The sequence below is a fragment of the Salmo salar genome, chromosome ssa20 (assembly GCF_905237065.1).
Source record: "Salmo salar chromosome ssa20, Ssal_v3.1, whole genome shotgun sequence".
NCBI lineage: Eukaryota > Metazoa > Chordata > Actinopteri > Salmoniformes > Salmonidae > Salmo > Salmo salar.
The window spans coordinates 54,607,220-54,633,118 of NC_059461.1; the positions used below are offsets into that span (position 1 = coordinate 54,607,220).

A 25,899-nucleotide genomic window follows, 5' to 3' on the forward strand; every position below is an offset into this window, starting at 1 on the left:
GTGGAATTGTTGGGGATAATATTGAATTGGGAATTAAATTATGGAATTTACCTAACATTGGAATTCAGAGGAATTGAATTATCTCTGAATTCAAAGACTGACCTAGAATTTGAATGAAACTAAGTGGGAATTTACAGGGAAAGAGAATTTAATTAGAATTTAATTTGTGGAATTGACCCCAACCCTGGACAACACATGTACACTACCAGTCCATCCTTCATGAGAAATCTTTCTGGTGATTATGAAACAATAGCTGATCCTCCAACACAGACCTGACCAAGTGGAAGTGTTTTTGTCAAATACTAGGAGTATGGAAGAATGGGTGTATCTATAACCGATCTAGCTTTAAAAAAAAGAGAGAAAAAGTGAGCTGTATGTTTTTACTGTCAAGTCAATTGGGCTCGATTCAATCCGTAGTGCTGAAGATCTGCGTTGTAGTTCGTTTGATAAAGGCAATGTTCCTGTGTTAGCGGAGACTACATTCACTGTAAACACTCCATATGTCGGCTCTAATCAGAAATAACCTTTACATTTCAAGTGCGCTATAGCGCTGAACCTCAGATTGAATCGAGACCCAAAAGTATAGCATTTGTTACTAATAAGCTGGGTATCGTTTCATGCCAGGAATTCAATTCAATATGTAGTGCTGAAGAGCTGCCATGCAGCACAATAGAAATGTAAAGCCATTGTTCCAGAGTACTGCATTCACAGTAAACGCTGCAATGGTCGACTCAATCAGAAATGACCTTTAAATTTCAATGGCGCTATAGTGCTGAGCAATACGAATTTGAATCGAGCACCAAGCCCTAAGCTGCAGGTGCCATTACACTCCACTAGATGTCTCTAGATCTCATTAACAATAATACTATTATACTCCAATTCAGTCTTTATGTGAAAGTGGCTTCATTAGCAAATATTTTGTTTGGCAGGTGAAATATATTCCACAACTTATGATGGTAATTGGCACATTGCTTTATTTTGAAAACAGACATTGAAACCATAATTTTTTTCTCTCACAATTTAACTCCTTAGATTCAAACTGGACATTGCACTCACAGGAACATAGGAAAAGTGTTTTTGTTTTGTTTGTTTGATTTTCTTTTTAACATCAGTGCAAGAGTAATTCCAATTTATATCAAACTGTCATAACAACACCAAGGACATCAAAAAGAAGCCACTTTTTTTTTGTATTGTGACTGCGAAAATTTCCTCTTAGTGGAAGAGTTCCCATGCAAGTTGTTAGATGGTTCATGCTAATCATGTAATTTGGAAGGGGGTTTTAGTTGTGGGGCCAACAACATGTCGTAGTACTCAACGTTTTCCATAAAGTCGTGAAAATCATGTCAGACTTGTTCGTTTTGTAAGTGCGGAAGGAGAAGGACCTGTTACTCAAAGAACGTAAACCAAGCTTGATAAACTCAAGCAGAATATGAAAATGTCCTGTCCTGCTTTGTTGGGTTTTGAAACTCAGTTCAAAATGTGGATACGTCCAACCATCGAATCAATAATGTAAGATACAGAACATACCTAAATTATACCACTTATAGCTTGAACCAAAAAACGCATGTTGGAAACTCCCCCAACATATGAAAATCATTGCCACACAAAAAATGACAAACAAATAAAAATGGACTGTCTTCACATTCAGAAGGAGAAGAGTCACCCTTTAAATTCATTTGTAATCATAGTATTTTTTTCTCTATGTTAAACTTTCGCTTGGTCCTCCTTGGACTCCTCCTGGTCTGCCTCTGCTGGAGCCTCAGCTGGTTGGGATTCTTCGGCACCATCTGAAAGAAGAAATAAGGAGGGAGGGAAGGAAGGAAGGAAGGAAGGAAGGAAGGAAGGAAGGAAGGAAGGAAGGAAGGAAGGAAGGAAGGAAGGAAGGAAGGAAGGAAGGAAGGAAGGAAGGAAGGAAGGAAGGAAGGAAGGAAGGAAGGAAGGAAGGAAGGAAGGAAGGAAGGAAGGAAGGAAGGAAGGAAGGGGGGTGGAGGGGAGGGGAGGGAGAAAGAGAGAGAAAGAGAGAGAGAGAGCAACAACAGTTCATTCCTCTCAGAACCTGCTAGATGGGATTCTCAAGTACAAGACTAAATCTAAAGAAATCTACTCTGTTTTTGGTACAGCTGGCCTACATTTACACCAATATCTATGATATATATATTTTTTTTACAATTGTACTATTTTATTGCAATTGTACTATGAAGTCAGATTTTTAACCCTGTGAGACCTAAGCATAGATCCAAATCAGATTTTAACCCTGTGAGAACTAAGCATAGATCCAAATCAGATTTTTAACCCTGTGAGACCTAAGCATAGATCCAAATCAGATTTTTAACCCTGTGAGACCTAAGCATAGATCCAAATCAGATTTTTTTTACCCGTCAGAAATACTTAAATACGTATGAAAATGAAAATAATCAGTTTTTGGAATTTCAAATTTGTAGAAAGAAATTCTGAAAACGTAAAAATGCAATATTGGACTTCAAATGGTAGCAAAAATGTGTGGTAAGAAAACGGAAATTACATGAAAATCACATCAAAATGGATCAAAAACATTAACATGTGATGGAAAATATTGAAGTCATATTTTGTCTGAAATAGGCAAATTGATCGACTTGACCAATTCAAATTTTTGTATTATGCTATCAGAAACAGAATAAACAATTTGTGTTTTTTTTATATGTATGGATAAGATATTTGGTTGTCCATTTTCGGTTATTTTGGAGAGATAATCTATTTTACTTCTTTACCATAAAATGGCAGTATTCTTTTAATGTATATTCATTTTTCTTCTTTTGATGTGTAGAAGGAACATCAAAGTTACTCTTGAAGTATTTGGTTGTCCATATTACTTGCAGAATTTGGAAGGGAAACAATGTCTCAGTTTGGCAACCCTTCAAGCCTAATGTTGCATTTTTGCAGCACTTACAAAACTACCTCTAGCTCAAAACGTTTTTTTTTCTTGATATGTTTTTTTCTACATAATCACTACATCTTAGAGAAGACAGGAAAAATATTTCAAGGCATGTACTTGCATGGATGGCCTACAACATTTGCTTGTGTAGGGAACTAGTGTGGTCTCAGACGAGTGGACAGTTTTCCAATGTTTCAGAGGCTACTGATGCCACAATAATCATACCAACACACAACAAATACTACTAAGAGATACAGTACATCTGGGTCTAAGGAGATGCACTTTGTAGTGTTTGCCATAATTGCTTTGTTTAGGACCTGTACAGGATGCAATTTAGGAAATGTATTTTTCCAACATTGGGTCTCACAGGGTTAAGGCTTATTTTCCCTATGAGTTGTTAGTATGACATGTAGATGTTCTTTCCTATCCAACCTATTTTCCTAATTTCCTGGAGGTAATGATGTCATCATGACTGCATTGACTTTAATCATCAGCATGACATCATCTGTGCTAGTCATCCACTGGGAATCAGAGATGGCGCTAGACTTGCGTGTATGAGACTCATGATAGATGACGCACACAGCGCTTGGTATTCTACGGGCAGGTTTCAGGTAAGGGAGTGGTAACCATGCAATCACTGTGAAAATATTGACATTTCAACCCATCCTAGAAGATGAGCTCATTTATTATTTATCCAGATTTCTCTCTCTGGGGATCAATAAAGTTGATTTCAGTCATTCATTAAATTGTCATAAAAGTCTCAATCAATAATATTTCTGTGAAAGGTCTTCCAACAACACTGTCTTGTGTTTCATTGTGTATAGACCCTGAATATACCAGACAGATAATACAAACACCTCCACTGCTACATATTGAATATTAAAATATGTTGTTTTGTCATTATTGTTGAGCACTCTTCCTTTTCTTTGTTTGCTGAAGCTCGAAGGCCCACCTGAACTAAAATATTGAATTCCATTTGTACTATATCCTTTACATTGGACTTTATGACCTAAATGTATGACCTAAACTAGTGCTTCATATGATGGTTAGCCATTCCAGGTCATGCATATCTTCACCGCCTGCTGGTTTCCGTCTTAATTGACCAGTTTGAGTAATTTATCATTCGTTAAGTCTGAAAACCATGGCCAGGTATCCCGGGTCTACACCAGTAGTCAGGTATGTGTAACTATGACAACCTGCAGACAGTGCAGCCCCTATGACCTAGTTTATCCCAGTCCTGTCTAAGCTTCTGTCCCAAATGGCACCTTGTACCCTGTAAAGTGCACTACTTTTAACCAGGGCCCATAGGGTAGTGCACTTTGTAGGGAATAGGGTGCCATTTAGGACAAAGACACTGATCCTCCTATAGAGGATTCTGCACATATTCCATTAGGTAGGCTACATCATACAGTCCGGGTTTTCGAGGACTGGAACAAGATAACCTACTGAGCCTTTGCCCTTTTCTCTCATACTTAGAACCAATCAAATATCATGTAAAGAGATTATGAGTAACAGCTTGACATGATGTCATTTTGTAAATTTGGCTCACAGACAATTTTATTCTTAATAATAAATGTATTATACGAGCTATTGTGTAGCCTATATGGTTTGTTTTGCGTTTGTAGCCTATTTCTAAGCTCATCTACATGGATGGGCATCTCAGAGGCTGGGTTACAATAAGGCCTACCTTTTTTGTCTTGTGTTTGGTGAGGCTCCTCCTTTTCAGCCGTCTCACTGACAGTAGCAGCAGGCACGTCGGCTTGTTTGGACTCCTCCTGGGCAGCACCACCCTCCACACTCTTTTCAGCACAATCAGTGGAGGGGTTTTGGGCAGAAACCGGAACCTCATTGCTGTCCACCTCTTTGGGCTTCTCCTTGGTGTCGCCAGGCTCCGCCTTGGCCTCCTCTTTGGAAGGCTCTGAAGGCGCCGCGGTGGGAGAAGCTGCTGCTGCGGCTACGGGAGAGGTGGCGACAGGGGCAGGAGAGTTTGCTGGCTTTTCTGAGATGGGGCTTTTGGCTTGGCTCGTCTCCTCCTCTTTAATCCCAGGGGGGGCTTTTTCCTCGGCAGCCTGCTCAGCCGCAGTGGGGACGTCCTTCTTCTCCTCTTCTCCATCTGCCGCCTCCTTCGCCTCCTCCTCTGGGACAGCTGGACTGGCCTCCTCATCCTCCTCTCCATCTTTCATTTTTTTCCGGAGTATGTGTCCACGGAAGCTGGCCTGGATTTTGGTGGCTGCCTTGTGGGCTTTGTCCTCTGGTTTCTTCTCATCCTGCTTGATTTCCTGGTCAGCCTCTTCATTCTTCTCAACCTTGGGAAAGAGACAGGATGTCAAGAAGTCATGAGCATATTAGAAGACAACAAACCACCAAGGGCTTACTATTGACATTTTGTGTCTGCCCTAAAATGAAGCAATATCATTGTTATCTAACCAACAAGAATTTCAATTGCCGCTTCAAAGAAACAAACAGGTACCCTTCCGGTGACCTACTAAGCTCTTAGAAAGCTGTTCCATCCCATCCTCATGGCTAAATGTGAAAGGTCTCCAATGAAGTGGTATCAGAGGCCCATACTCAACGGGCCTGCCAAATAGTGAGTGACAGTAACTATTATATGAAGCCCTTTTCTATCAACATCCAACCAATTACGTCTGTTATTGTGGCAGATGAACAGATAGCATTCCACCGTGGTGAACGCATCGGATGTCACTCACATACAATCCCAATGATTCTGAATAAGAACACTTCCAAAAAGCATCTCCAACAACATACCCACCACCCAAAATAGATACTAGATTATAAGCAGAATCAAGGGAAATGAATAAAAGGTGGATTGTTCAAGGCAGAAGAAGGTACAGTCCGAGCAGGCGGTGAGAGTGGGATGTGGATCTGAGCACGGTTGTTCAGGTTTGGGTTTTAAGACGTTGGTGGCCATGGTTGGAGCAGAATGTAGGAAAAGATGAGGAGTGGGAGTGGGATAGGTGTTGGAGCCTGTACAGAGCGTCAAGATGTTACCTTTGATATCTGGATCCATAGTTGGAGTGGTCCGTCAAATAGAGGGCTGTGTTATGATTCTTATAAATCTAATGAAAAAGAAATGAAGTGAAATAAGGAAAAATAAACAATGATGTTGAAATTGACAAAGCAAAAAATTATCAATACATTAAAAATGAATAAAGAAATAAACAGCTTGTATTGATTTCAATTATGAGTTTATCTCACACCGACAAACTATGTTAATCTGAAAATAATAGAGGGAACCAACGTAAAGGAAACGTAACAGGCAGTGTGGACTAAACCAAATCAAAGAGACAGTGATTCTAAATCTATGATGTAGCTAAGAGTATTACATGCTTTGTCTTTTACGATGTTCCCAATGTGACGTTTTCCAGAGGGATTCTTGCTTCTTGTTACAAATACGCTACATTTTTGGTCTCGTTGCATAATACGCCAAAGAGTGCTGCATGTGGATCAGTTACGTCTTGATGATTCATCTCATTTCCAATTAGTATTTGTTTTGCTATGTTTTTAGATACTGTAATCGGTTACTATCATCAATAACATAGTCATAATAACATCAGTAATGGCGTACAGCATTGTTTAGTTACTAGATCCCTGAAAGCTGCTTTTTGGGTCCATCTTTGGTTGCTACCTCGTCAAGATGCACAGCCATCCTCCCCCCGAACGATCAAACGTTACCTTGACAACCAGAGTGCTACATGTAACTCATCACTCAGTGCCCTGTCTGCTGTTTTAGGCCAGTGGTTCCCAACCAGGGGTACTAGGACCCGTGGTCGTACTTGGCCTATCCACAGGGGGTACTTGAGAAGACTCATGAGACAATAGGCTTACTGTTAAAATGCACATGAGTGGGTACTTCAGGTGTACTCTGGGCAAAGCAAAATTCAGTTGGTGGTATGGTAACCAAAAAAGGGTGAAAACTACTGGTTTAGGCTATGAAAGACTATATGTCACTATGATTGACATTACACCTGACCCCTTGGGGAAGCAGCCAATAGGAAAGCATAAATCAGGTTACTAATCAGGGTAGCAGGGAGGAGCTGGCTGTTCCATTGGTCAGGGCGTTTTTTCAGGGTCTCTGTGTGTGTGTGTGTGTGTGTGTGTGTGTGTGTGTGTGTGTGTGTGTGTGCGTGCGTGCGTGCGTGCGTGCGTGCGTGCGTGCGTGCGTGCGTGCGTGCGTGCGTGCGTGCGTGCGTGCGTGCGTGCGGCACGTTTAGGAGGAGAAAGATGTCTTAATCACCTGCTACCAACAAATATATAATGTTTTTAAAGCCATGACTATGTATTATTTTGGAATAATTGAGTGAAGTGATGTGCTAATGGAACAGTGAGATTTGATAGACTGTTAGAGTAGGAGGTGAATACAGTGTGTCTGGCACACCCTCACAGCCGTAATGGTATCTTTAATATGCATGATCTCATAGGTGCTCACAATTGCCAAATTTTGGTCTACGCACTTGCTCAAATAGAATGACTTATGGCGATTGAGAAGGGCGGCAGGTAGCATAGAGGTTAAGAGCATTGGGCCGGTAACCAAAAGGTCGCTGATTTGAATCTCTGAGCTGACTAGGTTAACAATCTCTCGATGTGCCCTTGAACAAGGCACTTGACCCTAGTTGCTCTGGATAAGAGCATCTCCTAAAAATGGTGAACATTTTGAATGCCCCCCAAAAAAAGTGGGTCCCATGTGGCTTATTTGGTAGAGCATGGTGCTTGCAACACCAGGGTCGTGGGTTCAATTCCCACAGAGGACCAGTATGGAAAATGTATGCACTCACTAATGTATGTCGCTCTGGATAAGAGCATCTGCTAAACTTCAATTGTAAACTGTTTTGGGAATACGAGAGATGACGTCATTTTGGTATTAAAAGGGAAGATGTTTCATTGTCCATTTGGGGATTATAGGGGGGGTTTTGTTTGTTAGTTCGGATAAATGTATTGAGACCAGCTATCATTTTTCAAATAGGAGAATAGAACTCATTACACCGATTTTACAACAGTTTTACCACAATCAACCTATTTATATTGTCCGTTCAACCCACCAAACAATGAATTTGTATAGTCTACTAGGTGGCTTCCCAGACATATGAATGGTAGACTGTCCAAAGCAATATATTTGCATGTTAATGTCTGACGTTAACCAATGTACCTACAGCAATATAGAACATCATTTTGAGAGCCATATCAAACTGATTTAATCTGACATTAGGAAATGTCTTCCAATCAGATGTCTGGGGAGAGTTCTGTATAGACAGTTCCAATGGTATTTTCCTACAAACCTACAGTATATCCCTTCTAAACCTCAATCACTGAAGATCTAAAAATAATTGAATAATCAATCGATGTTAAAAAGCATCGGCATGTCAACTGACACCTAGACTCCTGAGACAGCTTCAGACAACTGTATTCAAACAACAATCTGATTCCTTAATGTCACTCAGTGCATGATCTTTCCACTCATCAAATGAGCATATCTCAAAACTGTCTCTCAGGAACACTAGTTGCATTTGCCCTTTTAGATAGCTGATTGCCTGTAGAAGATACACCATCAATAAAAGCCAGGCTATGGTATCTGAAAGACAACTGTACATCTCGGGCCCCAGCCACTGTCCTTGGGTGGGCAACCCTGTGTGAACCACACCCCACGGTGGGTTTATGGATGGATCTTTCAACGGTAGCCAGCCACCATCCCCCCACGTCAGACCGCTGTCTCAGTTTGGAAACCATTAGGGACTTTGCCACAGGAGGGGAATGAGACTGCTGCTTGCACAAATGCACACAGCCGGTATTTGTATCCTCTTTTAATTCTTATTCGCTCAAGCAGACGCTCCCTAGCTCCTCTACATAGGTGAATGCAGCGTGCTGACGCAAAGACAGCCCTTATCTCAGTAAACCAACACTAATGATCTGTATGTGTGTTTGAACTGAATCAGTGTGTGTAATAAAAAGATAGCTTGGCTCTCACAGTGTAACTTACACACGACCACAGAAACCAGACAGGGAGAGGGTAAAAAAAGAAGTCTGCCAAGAAATATATGGTGTCTGTAGCAATATGTCCAGTAAAGGTATACCCCTGAATAAATCTCATCTTGATAGAAATATGTCTGGTTTTCTAGTGGATGGGAATGCAACTGAATCTCCCCCATTCTCCCTGAGCTGCTACTACCCTCACACAGCACCACACCCTTTCATCCAGCTGTCTCCTCTCCCTCCTCTTGCAGGAGAGGGGGGGGGTTCAGGTGGAGGAGAATACATTCACCTACCCGCACAGCCTCATGCCTCTCCGACACACGCCTTATTCCCAGGACGGTGAATTAATGAGCGGTGTTGTACATGTTTTCGATGGCCCCAAGAATGATGTTCGCAACCAGATAATATTCAGCCATAATAGCCACCCTCATTTAATTAAATAGGCTGCTCTCTCTCGTTTGAACAAAGGCTCCACAATCACGGCTGGTCTGACAGCGTGCGCTGGTGGCTCTGTTGAAAAACCTGGTTGCTGCTACTGCTGTATGGGTGTGTAGCTCTCTGTGCTTTTAACAGCAAGCTGAGAGCAATCTCTCTTGTTGCACCATTTATATGCTGTCTAAATCCAGAGACTTCATTCATTCATTAGCCAGTCCTCAAAAGCAGAAAGCAGAGTCTAAGGGCTGGATACTGCATGGGAGGCGGTTTTCCCTGTGGTGAGAGTAGGTTACGATTCAGATAATAGCATTGTGTGGAGATAGGGTTTAATGCAGTATTAAAGCTGTGTGAGAGAGAGAGGGATGCCTCACCCACTTCAGTGCAATGTGCAGCCTGGCTGAGCTAAAATGACTCATACATGCTGACATTTAAGCAGCAATCAGGTGTTGATGGAATCCAGTGCTTTATGAAGCCGATAAAATCCTGATCACTCTAGATAGCTTCTGCAGATAGATAGCTCTGTGCTAACAAAAAATACCTTCTGCTAGCTACTTACATCAAGGTACAATCTCATACTGTACAACTCCAAGACCCACCCGTAGATTCACAACACCTTCCTTTTCTGAGAAACTATTCTCTGCTATGTATTCATCTGTTTTTTCACAACTATGCACCCATAAACATGTGAAGACCTAATTGACAATATACACTTTTAACCCCCGAACCGTGCTAATCCCTTTAAGGTCCTAATTTCCTATTGAAATCCCCGGAGACACCGTGGCCAGAGGAGTTGAGTCTTAGTCAGTGGAGCCTTACCCCACCCTTTTTCCTCTGCAAACATGCCTTTCTATCCTCTTGTTTCTTAGAGATAACACCGAAATAGGATTTGTTAGTAGTGCATCAATTAAGAGCAGCCTTAAGGTAATTAAGACAGCATTGTGCTCAATGGAGGAAGTATCCCCAGTCTTCATGTATCCTGATTACAGTACAAAGCAGTCAAGGCAATCACAGAAGGCAGCAAACAGGTGCATCAAGTGTCTATCAATGCATCTTTCAGTGTGTAAAGTAGTGGATCGATAATAGTATAAAAGTCCTCAGCATCATGTTACAGGCTTATCTTACTGCTATTACAGTATGAGGTCTGGAAGCATTGTGGCTACTACACTCATTCAAACATAATTACATTAACAAGGCGTGTCCATTTTTCATCTGAGACATCACTGAAGTCCCAGTGAGCCAAGAAGACAAGACAATGAGATAAGCGTATCCTCAATTCAGTTACTGAAGTAGTTAGTCCAAACATTGAACAATTTAGACACATTTTGAAACTGACAGATATGAATGAGAGAATCTGTAAAGAAAGCAGTTACCGGTTTTGTTCTTCTTATGCAGCACAGCATACTTGTAGTATCCTTTCTCTCTTTTCCCTTCTTTCCTTCCTTTTTGCCTTACACTTCTCTCTCACTCCCTCGCTCTCGCACTCTTGCACACGCTCACTGGCTGTATCAACAGCTGAGTCGCCTAATGCTTTTACTCATCACAATTTGCACACACACTCACTGTCTGCCTGCTCGCGCCTCTCTCTGACTTGGTGGCTAACAATGACTACAAGCCCACCCTTTAAAACCCCTCCTTCCCCTCCCTCTCTTCACGCTGACACCCCCTCCTTCTCGCTCTGTGATGAACCTATCCCCTCTTCTCCCTCCGCCTCTCTCCTCCACAGGCGACCGGCATGCAGCCTTGCACTAGCGAGAGCTACAACCCCACCCTATACACGGCTCCTAGTATGAATGATTGAATACATCCAATCTGTCAACAGACAATTCCCATTCTTTGGCTTTTTCTCCCTTTTTTAGTCCCTCCTTACATGGTGGTACTGCTGAATAGCTTTTATATTAAAGAGGAGATTTTCCTGCTTAAATCCCACTCAGTCAGTGCTGTTAGTAAAGATCAATAAATAAACCAAGCTCCAGTCTAAATTACCTATGCCAATTCCCTGTTCTGGCAGAGACACCTGCATGTTGCTGCCAATGAGGATGTGTGAAACAGAGTGCTAATGCTTACACACGTCAATTTCTCTTCAGTGCTCTGTTCACATGGAAACAGTACCAGCTCTCACAGTGCTGTGGCCATGGAGGAGAGGAGGAAGGCCGGGTGTGGCAGGAGCCAGGCTCCATTCCCTCCTCTCTACCCAAATTTGCGCAGAATCTGTTGTGATGACCAGGCACAATGCATGCTGTGGTGAGAGCCCCCACCCCCCTCTTTGACCAGAGAGAGAGGGGGGAGCAGATTCCAGAGGATCCAGGGGGCTCTGCTCTGTCCTCACATGTGCTTCAAGATTATGCCACATCCCGTCTTCACAGGGAAATCATTACAATATTCTACTGAATGTCCATCCACCACTTTGGCCTGCATGCCAACCAGCCAGCCAGCCACTCCAATCTATTATTATTATTTGGACTGTATCAATCAATCAATCAAATGTATTTATAAAGCCCTTTTTACATCAGCAGATATCACAAAGTGCTTACACAAAAACCCTGCCTAAAACAGCAATCAATGCAGATGTAGAAGCATGGTGGCTAGGAAAAACTCCATTGAAAGTCAGGTACCAGGAAGAAACCTAGAGGAAGCAGGCTCTGAGGGGTGGCCAGTCCTCTTCTGGCTGTGCCGGGTGGAGATCATAAGAGTACATGGCCATTAAGGCCAGATTGTTCTTCAAGATGTTCAAACTGTAATATTACAGTTACACTCAACCAGTGGTCCTTCTAGAAGTACATGAAATCACTGAATCCAACACAAATGTGTTGCCATGGTAGTTCAAATGGGGTAGAAATAACAATTACTTCACCGTATTGTAAATAATTTAGGATGAAACGACAAAATCAATTGGACTGAGAAAATGAATCTGACAAGCTATTTATTGAAATGCTATTGGTTATTATACTGAACAAAAATATAAATGCAACTTGAAACAATTTCAAAGATTTTACTGAGTTACAGTTCATATAAGGAAATCAGTCAATTTCAATAAATTCACTAGGCCCTAATCTATGGATTTCACATGACTAGGCAGGGGTGCATCCATGGGTGGGACTTGGAGGGCATAGGCCCACCAACTTGGCAGCCAGGCCTTTTATTGTCCCCAGCATGAGGTGCACCTATGTCATGATCATGCTGTTTAACCAGCTTCTTGATATGCCACACCTGTCAAGTGGATGGATTATCTTGGCAAAGGAGAAACGCTTACTAACAGAGATGTAAACAAATGTGGGCACAGCATTTTTGAGAAATAAGCTTTTTGTGCTTATGGAACATTTCTGGGATCGTTTATTTCAGCTCATTAAACACGGGACCAACACTTTACATGTTGCGTTTATATTTTTGTTCAGTGTAGTTCACACCAGCAACATGGATGGGGATTTCAAACAACAAGGGTGGCCATTTTTAAGTCAGATTAGGTTCAAAGACCGACATTATTGAAAATGTGCTGTAGTTCAACCATTTTACCAATGGACAAGAACGTTTATGTATTTTATTAAGCAGAATTATAATACATTTTGCACATACATGCATTCAACAACATTCACTACACTGTACATCCAAATTCTAACATGTAAATCAAATCCTGTAAATTCATTCAACCTCAGAATGTGAGGTCATATGTCCACTCCTGAGCGGGTTTAAATGTAACACTAACTCTAAAGATATGTTTAAAATAATATTAATTGGACTCAATGAAGCAGATGTAGCCACAGGTAAAGATTGTCTACAATTCTAGCAATAGATTTCATGAAGACCGATAGTTCAAAAAAAACTCGCATAATAGCTGTACAAAAACAATTATTTTAAATTTCCAAAGTTATAAAGCAGACAATAACTTAGTAATATATGCATCTCCTTCATAATAAGAAAATCCATCCAGAAATGTTTAGAGTATAGTGCTAAACGTGTGTGTGTGTCTGGCACAGGATTCACATTTATCCCACCAGCGGAATCAGCTGTGGACAAGCCATGAGAGAAGGGAGGTGTGTGTGAGAAACTGCCCCTTCCACAGAGCCAAGTCCAGGAATCTTGGCATTTTTAACAGTGTAAGTGAGAATTCCGTTCAACCCCTCCCGTTGGCAAGGCATGGAGGTGGCCGCTGTTCTTACAGACCACCACCAGGGAACTCTAGCACTGAGACTCGGCCATGGTCTCTCCCTGAGCCGGAGGCCTCTCTTTGTGGACGTAGTAATCCTCATAGTCGGAATCCTAGAGACAGGAAGTGGGGTAACAGATAAATATTTCATCGACATCTCACATTGTCAGACATAAACTACATTTAGAGTATGTTATAATGGCGCCGGAGGAGATGGCTGGCCCTGACCAATTGTGTTATTGTGTGTTTGTTTTTTTGCGTTATTTGTAACTTATTTTGTACATAATGTTTCTGCCACCGTCTCCTATGACCAAAAATAGCTTCTAGATATCAGGAGAGCGATTACTCACCTCGTACTGGAAGAATCCTTTTTTTCCCCTGTAACGAGTCGGACGCGAAGAATTTACTATAGACAAGGCCCTCATCCCCATTATTCGCTGGAAAAAGAGACTAAGATATCGGGTACGTAGGTCTGGGTGCCTTCTAAGGATCCGACGGCGAGTGGGTAATCTGTCTTTACCATCGATCCTATTACCCAACGTACAATCACTGGATAATAAAATAGATGAACTACGAGCACATACAGTGCCTTGCAAAAGTATTCATCCCCCTTGGCGTTTTTCCTATTTAGTTGCATTACAACCTGTAATTTAAATTGATTTTTATTTGGATTTCATGTAATGGACTACACAAAATAGTCCAAATTGGTGAAGTGAAATGAAGAAAAAACTAAACAAATGGAAAAGTGGTTCGTGCATATGTATTCACCCCCTTTGCTATGAAGCCCCTAAAAAAGATCTGGTGCAACCAATTACCTTCAGAAGTCACATAATTAGTTAAATAAAGTCCTCCTGTGTGCAATCTAAGTGTCACATGATCTCAGTATATATATATATATATATATATATATATATATATATATATATATATATATATATATATATATATATATATATATATATATATACACACACCTGTTCTGTAAGGCCCCAGAGTCTGCAACACCACTAAGCAAGGGGCACCACCAAGGTAGCAGCACCATGAAGACCAAGGAGCTCGCCAAACAGGTCAGGGACAAAGTTGTGGAGAAGTACAGATCAGGGTTGGGTTATAAAAAAATATCTGAAACTTTTAACATTCCACAGAGCACCATTAAATCCATTATTAAAAAATGGAAAAGATATGGCACCACAACAAACCTGCCAAGAGAGGGTCGCCCAATAAAACTCACAGACCAGGCATGGAGGGCATTATTCAGAGAGGCAACAAAGAGACGAAAGATAACCCTGAAGGAGCTGCAAAGCTCCACAGCGAAGATTGGAGTATCTGTCCATAGGACCACTTTAAGCCATACACTCCACAGAACGGGGCTTTACAGAAGAGTGGCCAGAAAAAAAGCTATTGCTTAAAGAAAAAAATAAGCAAACATGTTTGGTGTTCGCCAAAAGGCATGTGGAAGACTCCCCAAACATATGGAAGAAGGTCCTCTGGTCAGATGAGACTAAAATTGAGCTTTTTGGCCATCAAGGAAAACTCTATGTCTGGCGCAAACCCAACACCTCTCATCACCCGAAGAACACCATCCACACAGTGAAGCATGGTGGTGGCAGCATCATGCTGTGGGATGTTTTTCCATAATTCTCTCCTCCTGATTCTGGAGCAGGAAGCACCAGTGACTCGGTCAGTAAAAAGAAGTGGTCAGATGAAGCAGATGCTAAGCTACAGGACTGTTTTGCTAGCACAGACTGGAGGATGTTCCAGGATTCTTCCGATGGCATTGAGGAGTACACCACATCAGTCACTGGCTTCATCAATAAGTGCATCGATCACGTCGTCCCCACAGTGACTGTACGTACATACCCTAACCAGAAGCCATGGTTTACAGGCAACATCTGCACTGAGCTAAAGGGTAGAGCTGCCGATTTCAAGGAGCAGGACTCTAACCCAGACGCTTATAAAAACTCCCACTATGCCCTCCGACAAACCATCAAACAGGCAAAGTGTCAATACAGGACTAAGATTGAATTGTATTACACCGGCTCCGACGCGCGTTGGATGTGGCAGGGCTTGCAAACTATTACAGACTACAAAGCGAAGCCCTGCCGTGAGCTGCCCAGTGACACAAGCCTACCCGACGAGTAACACTGTAACACTGAAACATGCATGAGATCATCATCTGTTCCGGACGACTGTGTGATCACGCTCTCCGTAGCAGATGTAAGACCTTTAAAACAGGTCAACAACATTCACAAGAAGGCAGTGCCATAGGTATTACCAGGATGTGTACTCTGAGCATACGCTGACAAACTGGCAAGTGCCTTCACTGACATTTTCAACCTGTCCCTGACTGAGTCTGTAATACCAATGTTTCAAGCAGATCACCATAGTCCCTGTGCCCAAGAACACGAAGGTAACCTGCCTAAATGACTACTGACCGTAGCACTAATGTCTGAAACATGAAGTGCTTTGAAAGGCTGGTCATGGCTCACATCAACATCATTATCCCAGAAAGCCTAGACCACTTCAATTTGCATACCGCCCCAACAGATCCACAGATGATGCAATCTCTATTGCATTCCACACTGCCCTTTCCCACCTGGACAAAAGGAAGACCTATGTGAGAATGCTATTCATTGACTACAGTTCAGCATTCAACACCATAGTGCTCATCACTATGCTAAGGACCCTGGGACTAAACATCTCCCTCTGCAACTGGATCCTAGACTTCCTGATGGGCTGCCCCCAGGTGGTAAGGGTAGGTAACAACACAGCCGCCACACTGATCCTCAACATGGGGGCCCCTCAGAGGTGCATGCTCAGTCCCCTCCTGTACTCCCTGTTCACTCATGACTGCATGGCCAGGCACGACTCCAACACCATCATTTAGTTTGCCGATGACACAACAGTGGTAGGCCTGATCACCGACAACGATGAGACATCCTATAGGGAGGAGGTCAGAGACCTGGCCATGTGGTGCCAGGACAACAACCTCTCCTTCAACATGATCAAGACAAAGGAGATGATTGTGGACTACAGGAAAAGGAGGACTGAGCACGCCCTCATTCTCATCGACGGGGCTGTTGTAGAGCAGGTTGAGAGCTTCAAGTTCCTTGGTGTCCACATCACCAACAAACTATCATGGTCCAAGCACACCAAGACAGTCGTGAAGAGGGCACGACAAAGCCTATTCCCCCTCAGGAGACTGAAAAGATTTGGCATGGGTCCTCAGATCCTCAAAACGTTCTACAGCTATACCTTTCGAGTGAATCCTGACTGGTTGCTTCACTGCCTGGTATGGCAAGTGCTCGGACACCGATCGCCAGGCACTACAGAAGGTAGTGCGTACGGCCCAGTACATCCCCGGGGCCAAGCTTCCTGCCATCCAGGACCTCTATACCAGGCGGTGTCTATCAAAGACTCCTGCCACCCTAGTCATAGACTGTTCTCTCTGCTACCGCATGGCAAGTGGTACCTGAGCGCCAAGTCAAGGTCCAAAAGACTTCTTAACAGCTTCTACCCCCTAGCAATAAGACTCCTGAACAGCTAATCAAATGGCTACCAAGACTATTTGCATTACCCCCCCCCCCTCTTTTACACTGCTGCTACTACTCTCTGTTTATTATCTATGCATAGTCACTTTAACTCTACCTACATGTACATATTACCTCAATAACCTCGACTAACCGGTGCCCCCGCACCGGTACCCCCTTTACATAGCCTCGCTATTGTTATTTCACTGCTGCTCTTTAATTATTTGTTACTGTTATTTTTTACTTAACACTTATTTTTTCTTAAAACTGCATTGTTGGTTAAGGGCTTGTAAGTAAGCATTTCACTGTAAGGTCTACACCTGTTGAATTCGGCGCATGTGACAAATACATGATTTGAAATTGATCGGGCTAGACATGTGCCCCTAACTAATTCATAAGCAAAAAGAAACATGCCATACCAGCAAATATATGTGGCAGCATGTCATGTTTTTCTCCTTTCTGTGGATCTGCTTGAAGCCAGTCTCCTCTCTGTCAAAAAGATGGTCGAGTTCAAATTGGTCAAATCACAAAACAGTCAGCATTAGCAATTTGCTATATTGGCTCAAGGCCGTTTCTCAATTGATCTTTCCTTGATTCCTTGTATCATCTCTGCTCGGCTTCTTTTCAATCGAAATTGGAGGAGAAGGTCCACTGACCCTGCCCTCGGACCCTCTTCTCCAATGCATTTTGAGAAGGAGGCGAGGATGAAAGGAATCAAGGAAAGATTAATTGAGAAAAACCCAGTGTCCACTCAGCAAGTCAGCGATGGGGGCTCTCTTTACCAAAACCATATCACTTCTTTAAAGCCATATGTCCATATGTCTAGGAGGCCCTGAAGAACTGGTGCACTGATTGAGGAGTAAATCCACTCACCCAGGTGTGACCTCAATGGGTGATTGGTAACCCTGGGCCTGGCTCCTGTCCCTCGGAGAGCAGCACATGCGACCCAGCAGAGCCAGCGTAATGATGGCGGAAGGAAGCAGGATGAAGGCTAAAAGCACCGCCACGTCCGAGAAGTGAACTGCTAGCACTGTGGAGAGGAGAGGGTTCATCATAACCACATACACACTCCGTGTCAGCACAAAGTGGAGACGGTTAAGATTCCTTAATCTCTTTAGTTACGAGATCTGCCTTGTACCTATGACCGCAGCACAGCCGTACTAAAAAGGTAGTTCAGCACGGCTTCGTGTGCAATTGCTTTAATAAACCCTTAAAATAAATCTGCATCCTGTCCTCAAAAGCTTCTAAAAGATGGATTGTTTTAGCTTTGTGAAAAATGTGACAATGCACACATACTGAACTCTATAAGTATTCGAAAAGGCATCAATAAATGTGACCGACCATACCAGCATTGAACACGATGTAGGTTTTACTGCCCAATGAGAAGTAAATCTCCCCAGTGCCACAATTCCCACACAGTCATGTTCTACACGTCATCATTCCTAAGGTCAACAGGGTGAACCCACAATCACCTTTACTAACAAATCTTAAACTCCTGCCTCTCAATTACGGGACAAATTCTGACTTGAGACGCACACAAATGTTCTTACTGGAAAATGTTCTCAAAAGTCCTATTAACATCAGTGCATGATTCACATGCACCCATCTCAAGTTAGAATTTGGCCCTAAATATACATTTCTCTGAGGAATTGCCTCACCTTCGGGCGTCACGGTGAGGACGGTCTGTGAGGTGGGGAATCCGTGGACGTCGGGGGGGTTCCTGACGGAGCAGGTGTAGGTGCCGTTGTCGCTGAGGGAGGCGTTGAGGAGCTGGATGGAGGCCTCGCCCCGGGCCGGGCTGCCCAGCCACTTCACACGCCCATTAAACTGGCCGTCCCGCGGAGGGAACACCAGAGAGGAGAAGTGGAAGAACTGGGGAACAAAGAGGAGAGGAGAGATTGTGATGACTCTAGGCATAGGGTTAGGTTAGGACAGTGTTACTCAGACATTGGCAACAACAGAGCCACTTTACAAGACACAGACAACAGAAATACTGCATCAATCACACTAACCTTTACCGCGTTTCGAAAAGTAGCAGGGGTAGAAGGCTGGGAATGGCTTCAAAAAGGGGTTTGAATAAAGTTGAAGCTAAAATAGGGCTTTACTCATCAGACGGCAACACACCGACAAATAGACAATAAGAAGTGTCAAAGAGCCACATTGAAGAAAACAAATTACACAGTGTATAAACGGCACAGGAATATATACACAAAGACCAACACACGGCAGACCTGTTAACAATCAATGGTGCTTAGCAGTTATATTGTTTTATAGCTCTGTATGGGCTGGGCTCTCCAGGAGGCACTTCAGTTCAGACAGCCATAGAGCTGAGACTGGATTTAGTGTGCTGTCAATCACTGCACCCAGTCAACCCAGACAGATACTTAGGCCAACCTCAGACAGGTTACAACTAGCCAAGTACCTCTGAAACATTCAAAGCCAGACACAGATTAAAGCTAGTCCTGGACTAAAACTCACTTTCAATGTAGATTCATCATTGAATGATTTTCAATCCAGGACTCATTTGGGTCCGGGAAACCATCTTTCCGGGTGCAAATGTTAGGGTCTTGTGGTTCAAAGCTTTGTGGTTACCGTAACGGTAGTGACTCACCAAATAAAAACCTGGTGGATCATGGCCATCAAAATGGATATTGAATTGATTTGCTCATGTCTTATACAGGACATTGATTGACTGGAGGTGTTCATTCAGTGTCATTCAGAGGAATTTAAATCACAAGCCATCCAAATCCTTCCTTGCTATCCGTTGCTACGGATATGTGATTTAATCGTTGGACATTTTGAGCTGCCTTTTCAACCCTGGAAATTCATTCTCATCAAGATATCGATAATTATGCAGGGAGACTGAAGCCCACCACCAATTCATAGTTCTCAAGCATTGGCTGATAAATGATATTTCTGATTGAGTTTTCAAATACTTATTCACAGTGCCTTTTGATATACGATTGTGGCAATAAAAGTGTCCGAATCCGCTAATGAAATTGGATGGAAATAAATGTACTATGAGAGACAAATTCACTCTCTAGCGTTGTTGTGTTGGCTAGCTCTGTTGTGTTGGCTAGCTCTGTTGTGTTGGCTAGCTCTGTTGGGCTATGCGGCAAAAAGTTATACACGTTTCCTTGTCTGTCTATAGTTGCACAGAACAAACTTGTTCGAGTAAATAAAGAATTTAAACCAACCCCTGCTATGCTTATACAGCCGACACACACCTAGGATGAAGAGTTTGTGTTAGTGACGTAACAGCCCACACTATCTGCTGACACTGACATAGCAGTAGGCCTGACTACTACATCTTAATGACTAAACCAACAGCTCCTATCACCCCATCAAGGGAGCCGAAGCACATTAGCGCTGAGTGCTCCTATAGGATATGATATGCCAACAACTACATAGCGTATACATTATCGGCCCTCCAAATGGAATTAAAAACTTACGTGGTCAGCTGCTAAGAGTATCGACAAGGAAATTGGATCTAGGGGAGCTTTGGTGTCGGAGACCTGACCGCAACTTAACATACATTTACCACATCACCAAGATGTAGGATAGTGATCCTGATTCCTGCCCCTAACTGCCTGGGGTCTCTGAGATATTTCCAGGGGTTAAGGGTACCATAGAAATAGAATTACTCTAACGGGCATCACAATTCAAGTCAATGTATTGGGATGGGAGGGCCGGCGGCAGCCATATTGAGTGTACCCATGCCAGGGCGTAAAAGCACAATAATTCTTCGTTCAACGTGCGCTGTATTATCAATCAACTCAATATACTGATTCATTTTCTATGGTGGGTACTTACTGCCTGCGGAGGGCCTCCGGTCTGGGGCCTGTAGGACCAGTCCACTGACATACGGCTGGTGGCTCGGCTGGTAGAGGTGAAGGTGCAAGTCAGGGTGACGGCATCACCCCTCACAGAATGGACCTCCGCAGGGGAGCTCACTATTATGCCTGACACAGGGCACAGCACTGAGGGAGACAGCAGGGCAGGGAGGGTGAGGTGGTCAAGTGAGGAAGATAGATTCAGGAGGAGGAAGGGCAGACAATTGTACAGAATGTTGAGTGAAATCCAGTTGGGAACAAAATACATTGTGATAGTCAAAAGATTAATAATTTGGAAGAAAGGTAGTTCACATAAATAAAACAAAAATAAACAGAATAAAGCTAAAGGTCTCATTTTACAATTGCATATAATCACAATGTCAAAGGTACCCCTAAAGGCCCACATTGTTCACCCAGTATTAACCCAGTACCCAGATGGCAACAATAAAACTTCTCTACACTGCCTGCTATTAATTGGAATTACACAATCTAATGCATTTTCCATGGGAGACATTGTTTCCCTGGCATCCTCTGACAACAAGACTACCAGACGACTCAAGAATAGCTGCAGCAGTAACAGTGTCCTAGTTCTCTCTCTCTTACCTTGTTTCGTTGTTATCTTTTCATTGACAGTCTGGCATTGGCAGCATACAGACATAACAACCACAAGCATTCCAAACAATGAATCAAAATCTCAACCATTTAATAGCTGTTCTGCCTAGAACATGCCTACGAAACAAGTACTGCACACCCGTTGTGTAATGTGTAGAAATTGAGGAGGAGCTGATTTTCGAACGATTTACATAACAAGTGTATGTACAAGTGGCACATGTAAAATAGTCCTTTACCACTTCCTGGATTGGCAAGCGAACAACAAAAGCTGTTGATCTTTCCATCAACTGTCAGCAAACATGGCAATAACAACACAGCCTACAGTAGTAGTAGTATTCCTTGTGACGAGCATCGCCAATGCAGACATTGTGCAATGTAAAAAAAAATAAAAAGACAAAAGATTTAAATAATGTGTGTTATATTTCAAAACAGGCCCACCCCCAAAGATTCAATACTGTATTTTCCATGTGAATTCCAACCCACACAGGGAAATGCAAAAGTATCATTTAACATACAGCATACTGTAGGTCTGCATGTGATTCAGAGATTCAGATTTCAACAGTACATAACAATTCTTCTGCCTTTGAGCAAGTAGATAAGTAGATAGTCAGAAGTTTACATTCAGTTAAGTTGGAGTTATTAAAACTCGTTTTTCAACCACTCCAAAAATGTTTTGTTAACAAACTATAGTTTTGGCAAGTTGGTTAGGACATCTACTTTGTGCATGACACATGTAATTTTCCAACAATTGTTTACAGACAGATTATTTCCCTTATAATTCACTGTATCACAATTCCAGTGGGTCAGAAGTTTACATACACTAAGATGACTGTGCCTTTAAACAGCTTGGAAAATTCCCGAAAATGTCATCATTGCTTTAGAAGCTTCTGATAGGCTAATTGGAGGTGTACCTGTGGATGTATTTCAAGGCCTACCTTCAAACTCAGTGCCTCTTTACTTGACATCATGGGAAAATCAAAAGAAATCCGCCAAGACCTCAGAAAAAATGTGTAAACCTCCACAAGTCTGGTTCATCCTTGGGAGCAATTTCCAAATGCCTGATGGTACCACGTTCATCTGTACAAACAATAGTACGCAAGTATAAACACCATGGGACCACGCAGCCGTCATACCGCTCAGGAAGGAGACACGTTCTGTCTGTTAGAGATGAACGTGCTTTGGTGCGAAAAGTGCAAATCAATCCAAGAACAGCAGCAGAGGACCTTGTGAAGATGCTGGAGGAAACAGGTACAAAAGTATCTATATCCACAGTAACACAAGTCCTATATCGACATAACCTGAAAGGCCACTCAGCAAGGAAGAAGCCACTGCTCCAAAATCACCATAAAAAAAGCCAGACTACAGTTTGCAACTGCACATGGGGACAAAGATCGTACTTTTTGGAGAACTGTCCTATGGTCTGATGAAACGAAAATAGAATTGTTTGGCCATAATGACCATCGTTATGTTTGGAGGAAAAAGGGGGAGGCTTGCAAGCCCGAAGAACACCATCTCAACCGTGAATCAGCATCATGTAGTGCTTTGCTGCAGGAGGGACTGGTGCACTTCACAAAATAGATGGCATCACGAGGCAGGAAAATTATGTGGATATATTGAAGCAACATCTCAAGACATCAGTCAGGAAATGAAAGCTTGGTCGCAAATGGGTCTTCCAAATGAACAATGACCCCATACTTCCAAAGTTGTGGCAAAATGGCTTAAGGACAACAAAGTCAAGGTATTGGAGTGGCCATCACAAAGCCCTGACCTCCATCCTATAGAACATTTGTGGGCAGAACTGAAAAAGTGTGTGCGAGCAAGGAGGCCTACAAACCTGACTCCGTTACACCAGCTCTGTCAGGAGGAATGGGCCAAAATTCACCCAACTTATTGTGGGAAGCTTGTGGAAGGCTTCCAGAAACGTTTGACCCAAGTTAAACAATTTAAAGGCAATGCTACCAAATACTAATTGAGTGTATGTAAACTTCTGAGCCACTGGAAATGTGATGAAAGAAATAAATGCTGAAATAAATCACTCTCTACTATTATTCTGACATTTCACATTTTTAAATAAAGTGGTGATCCTAATTGACCTAAGACAGGGAATTTTTACTAGGATTAAATGTTAGGAATTGTGAAAAACGGAGTTTAAATGTATTTGGCTAAGGTGTATGTAAACTTCTGACTTCAACTGCAAGTTTTTGTACACTGTCCCCACAGAGACAAGTGAAGGTCACATCCAAAGCAGACATTTTTTCAAAAAAAACTCTATGAACACAGAGACAGTCTGAGTACTGTGATCTACATTGGGTTAATATGCAGAAATCCTGCACTATTTAAAAAAGACCTCATTGTAAAGTGGACCGAAAATGAACAAGCTAATCTCATAACCATGGTAGCAAAAAAATGTAAAATAATAATAATAATATTTCAAGCTGAAGAGCCTTTCGAGTAACAGATGCTTGATAGCTGTTGACATTCAAATTGTTGATGGGAAAGTTGGCAACCCATTGGCATTTATCCACATATGTCTCAAACATACAGGAAATGACTCCTCCTACTGTCCAACCAGTAAATTTCCGAATATGAATTGTTATATAAATCTGATCAATGTCAATAGACCTCACCCAAGAGTCATATTCAGTTATAGATCATGGATGCTTTGCATTTCACGCAGGCTACTTTAAACTCAATAACAAAACGTGAGTGAAATTGAAAACAAGGAAAAAGGTCAAAGCCATGGGTCTCATGAATTTCACATGACAGAATACTGCATTCCTGTTGTAAGGAACATAGGCCTCAGACGCAATTTGGTTTGTTGTGAACATGCAGTATAATTATTTGGTAGTGGCTATTCACAAATGGATACATAGTAGCCTAATCAAAATGTTGTATATATTATGTTAAATGAAGGTGGCTTATTATAATAATTCTAACAATAATTCACAATGAATGAGTCTGTAGGATAAAAACAGTAGGCCTAGACAATTATACAGGGTACAAATTCAGGATTCTATAAAATACCCACGACGCGAATGTTTGTGTTTAATTTGTTTGTGTCGCAAATTCGGCGATCTGTGACATTGAAAACGAGCTCGACAAATGAGAGGGTTGTACTCACCAAAACAAACCATTAAATACTGCAACAATACAATGTTCAAGCGTATACTCATATGTTGTTGCCGAACCATTTTAGTAAAATGAGGTAGGGGTTTAGAACAATTAGAATAAATTGTAAAGTCTAGTCAAATTTTGCATTCCAGGGACTCGTCGTCCATGTTTTTGTGTAACTCATTTGCTCCGCTGTGCCTGTCCAGTGCCCACTAACTGACAAACAGGTGTTTCAGGAAGTATGGCAGACACTGCGCAGTCTGGCCAAAGAAGGAATAGGAAGCGAGACACCCCACTCGCTGTTTGTTCACCCGTTTTTTCAATTAACTAAGTAGACCAGACCGAGCTGCTATTGCATTACTGTCTATGGGAGACACACCCAGTTAAGTAGACCGGAACTTGCATTTTTTTCAATGGTAAACGGCCTGAGTGAACTATCTCAATTTATTAACCATCTTTGACCTGGCATCACATATTCTTAGCGCGTTTTTTACCTTCAACAAAACTTCAGTAGCACTGACGAGGAGGAGTTTGACAGAGCAAAAGAAGAGTCTCATCATCTTTTGCACTTACCTGAGTAGGTCTGCATGGTTTTTACGTTGGCAATGTGCTTGTCATTATGTCTTTGTAGTAGTAACATCACCCAATTGGAAAGCATTTTTTTCACTGCAGAATGTAAATTAAACCTCTTTCAGTGCCACTCATCACCTTATGTGACATTGTGTGTCTAATCCTCCTTTCTCATCAGCCAAACATCCCTCTCTGTAAACTTTTGGCTACCCTGTGGGAGCGGCCAGCTATTCCTAAAGTACAATACCCCTGTCCCAGAACCCCAGTCTTTAACTTTGTAATTATCCTTAATGGGTGAGATATTTGTCTATCTCTTCCACAGTTTACCCCTGTGTACACGCCTACGTTAAAGAGCCCTTTGAAGTTATTTATGTCTTAATTTAACTCTGATACCATTACGTCCGTAGTGAACCACTATCCATCCCGGGGGCATGCACCTCCTACACCGACAGGAGAAATACATCACAATCAGATTTCCATACGGACAGAGTTTCAGGGATGTACTTTTAGTTGCAAATGTGAAGGACTCTGGCCTCTGGGTATTACCTGAGTGTGTTTCCAACAGTGCCACTTTGTATTTTTGTGAAGTGTATGCATAGAGAGGCCTCTGTTTGGTACAGTAGTGTGCATTTCAGCTCTACCTTCCCAGTGAAAATGATTGCCCCCTCACTTCTCACTGTCTCCATGGTGGCACGGGCAACAGAGGACTTATTCTTCAGATGTCAACATGTGGGAAACTAATAAAAGGAGTTTAGTTACAACATCCAGACT

General features: G+C 42.3%; 2 protein-coding genes across 4 annotated transcripts; both read right to left on the minus strand.

Annotated features, from left to right (window-relative positions):
* Positions 1-951: 951 nt before the first annotated feature.
* Positions 952-10,964, minus strand: LOC106580809 (neuromodulin). Its single transcript, XM_014162266.2, has 3 exons — positions 10,702-10,964; positions 4,599-5,217; positions 952-1,787 (listed from the first exon to the last, which is right to left on the minus strand). Exons 1-3 carry the CDS (start codon positions 10,729-10,731, stop codon positions 1,705-1,707), a joined length of 732 nt encoding a protein of 243 aa, XP_014017741.1. The 5' UTR covers positions 10,732-10,964; the 3' UTR covers positions 952-1,704.
* LOC106580808 (myelin protein zero-like protein 3) lies at positions 5,187-24,833 on the minus strand. Of its 3 annotated transcripts, none has more exons than XM_014162264.2 (6): positions 24,569-24,833; positions 20,816-20,982; positions 18,661-18,874; positions 17,876-18,032; positions 17,422-17,491; positions 5,187-5,988 (listed from the first exon to the last, which is right to left on the minus strand). In XM_014162264.2, the coding sequence occupies exons 1-6, from the start codon at positions 24,636-24,638 to the stop codon at positions 5,917-5,919; spliced, it is 750 nt and encodes a 249-aa protein (XP_014017739.1). In that variant the 5' UTR covers positions 24,639-24,833; the 3' UTR covers positions 5,187-5,916. The 3 variants fall into 3 exon arrangements, with proteins under 3 accessions (XP_014017739.1, XP_014017738.1, XP_045559573.1); XM_014162263.2 differs by lacking the exon at positions 5,187-5,988 and adding an exon at positions 12,853-13,585; XM_045703617.1 differs by lacking the exons at positions 5,187-5,988; positions 24,569-24,833 and adding exons at positions 12,853-13,585; positions 21,439-22,169.
* Positions 24,834-25,899: the final 1,066 nt, after the last annotated feature.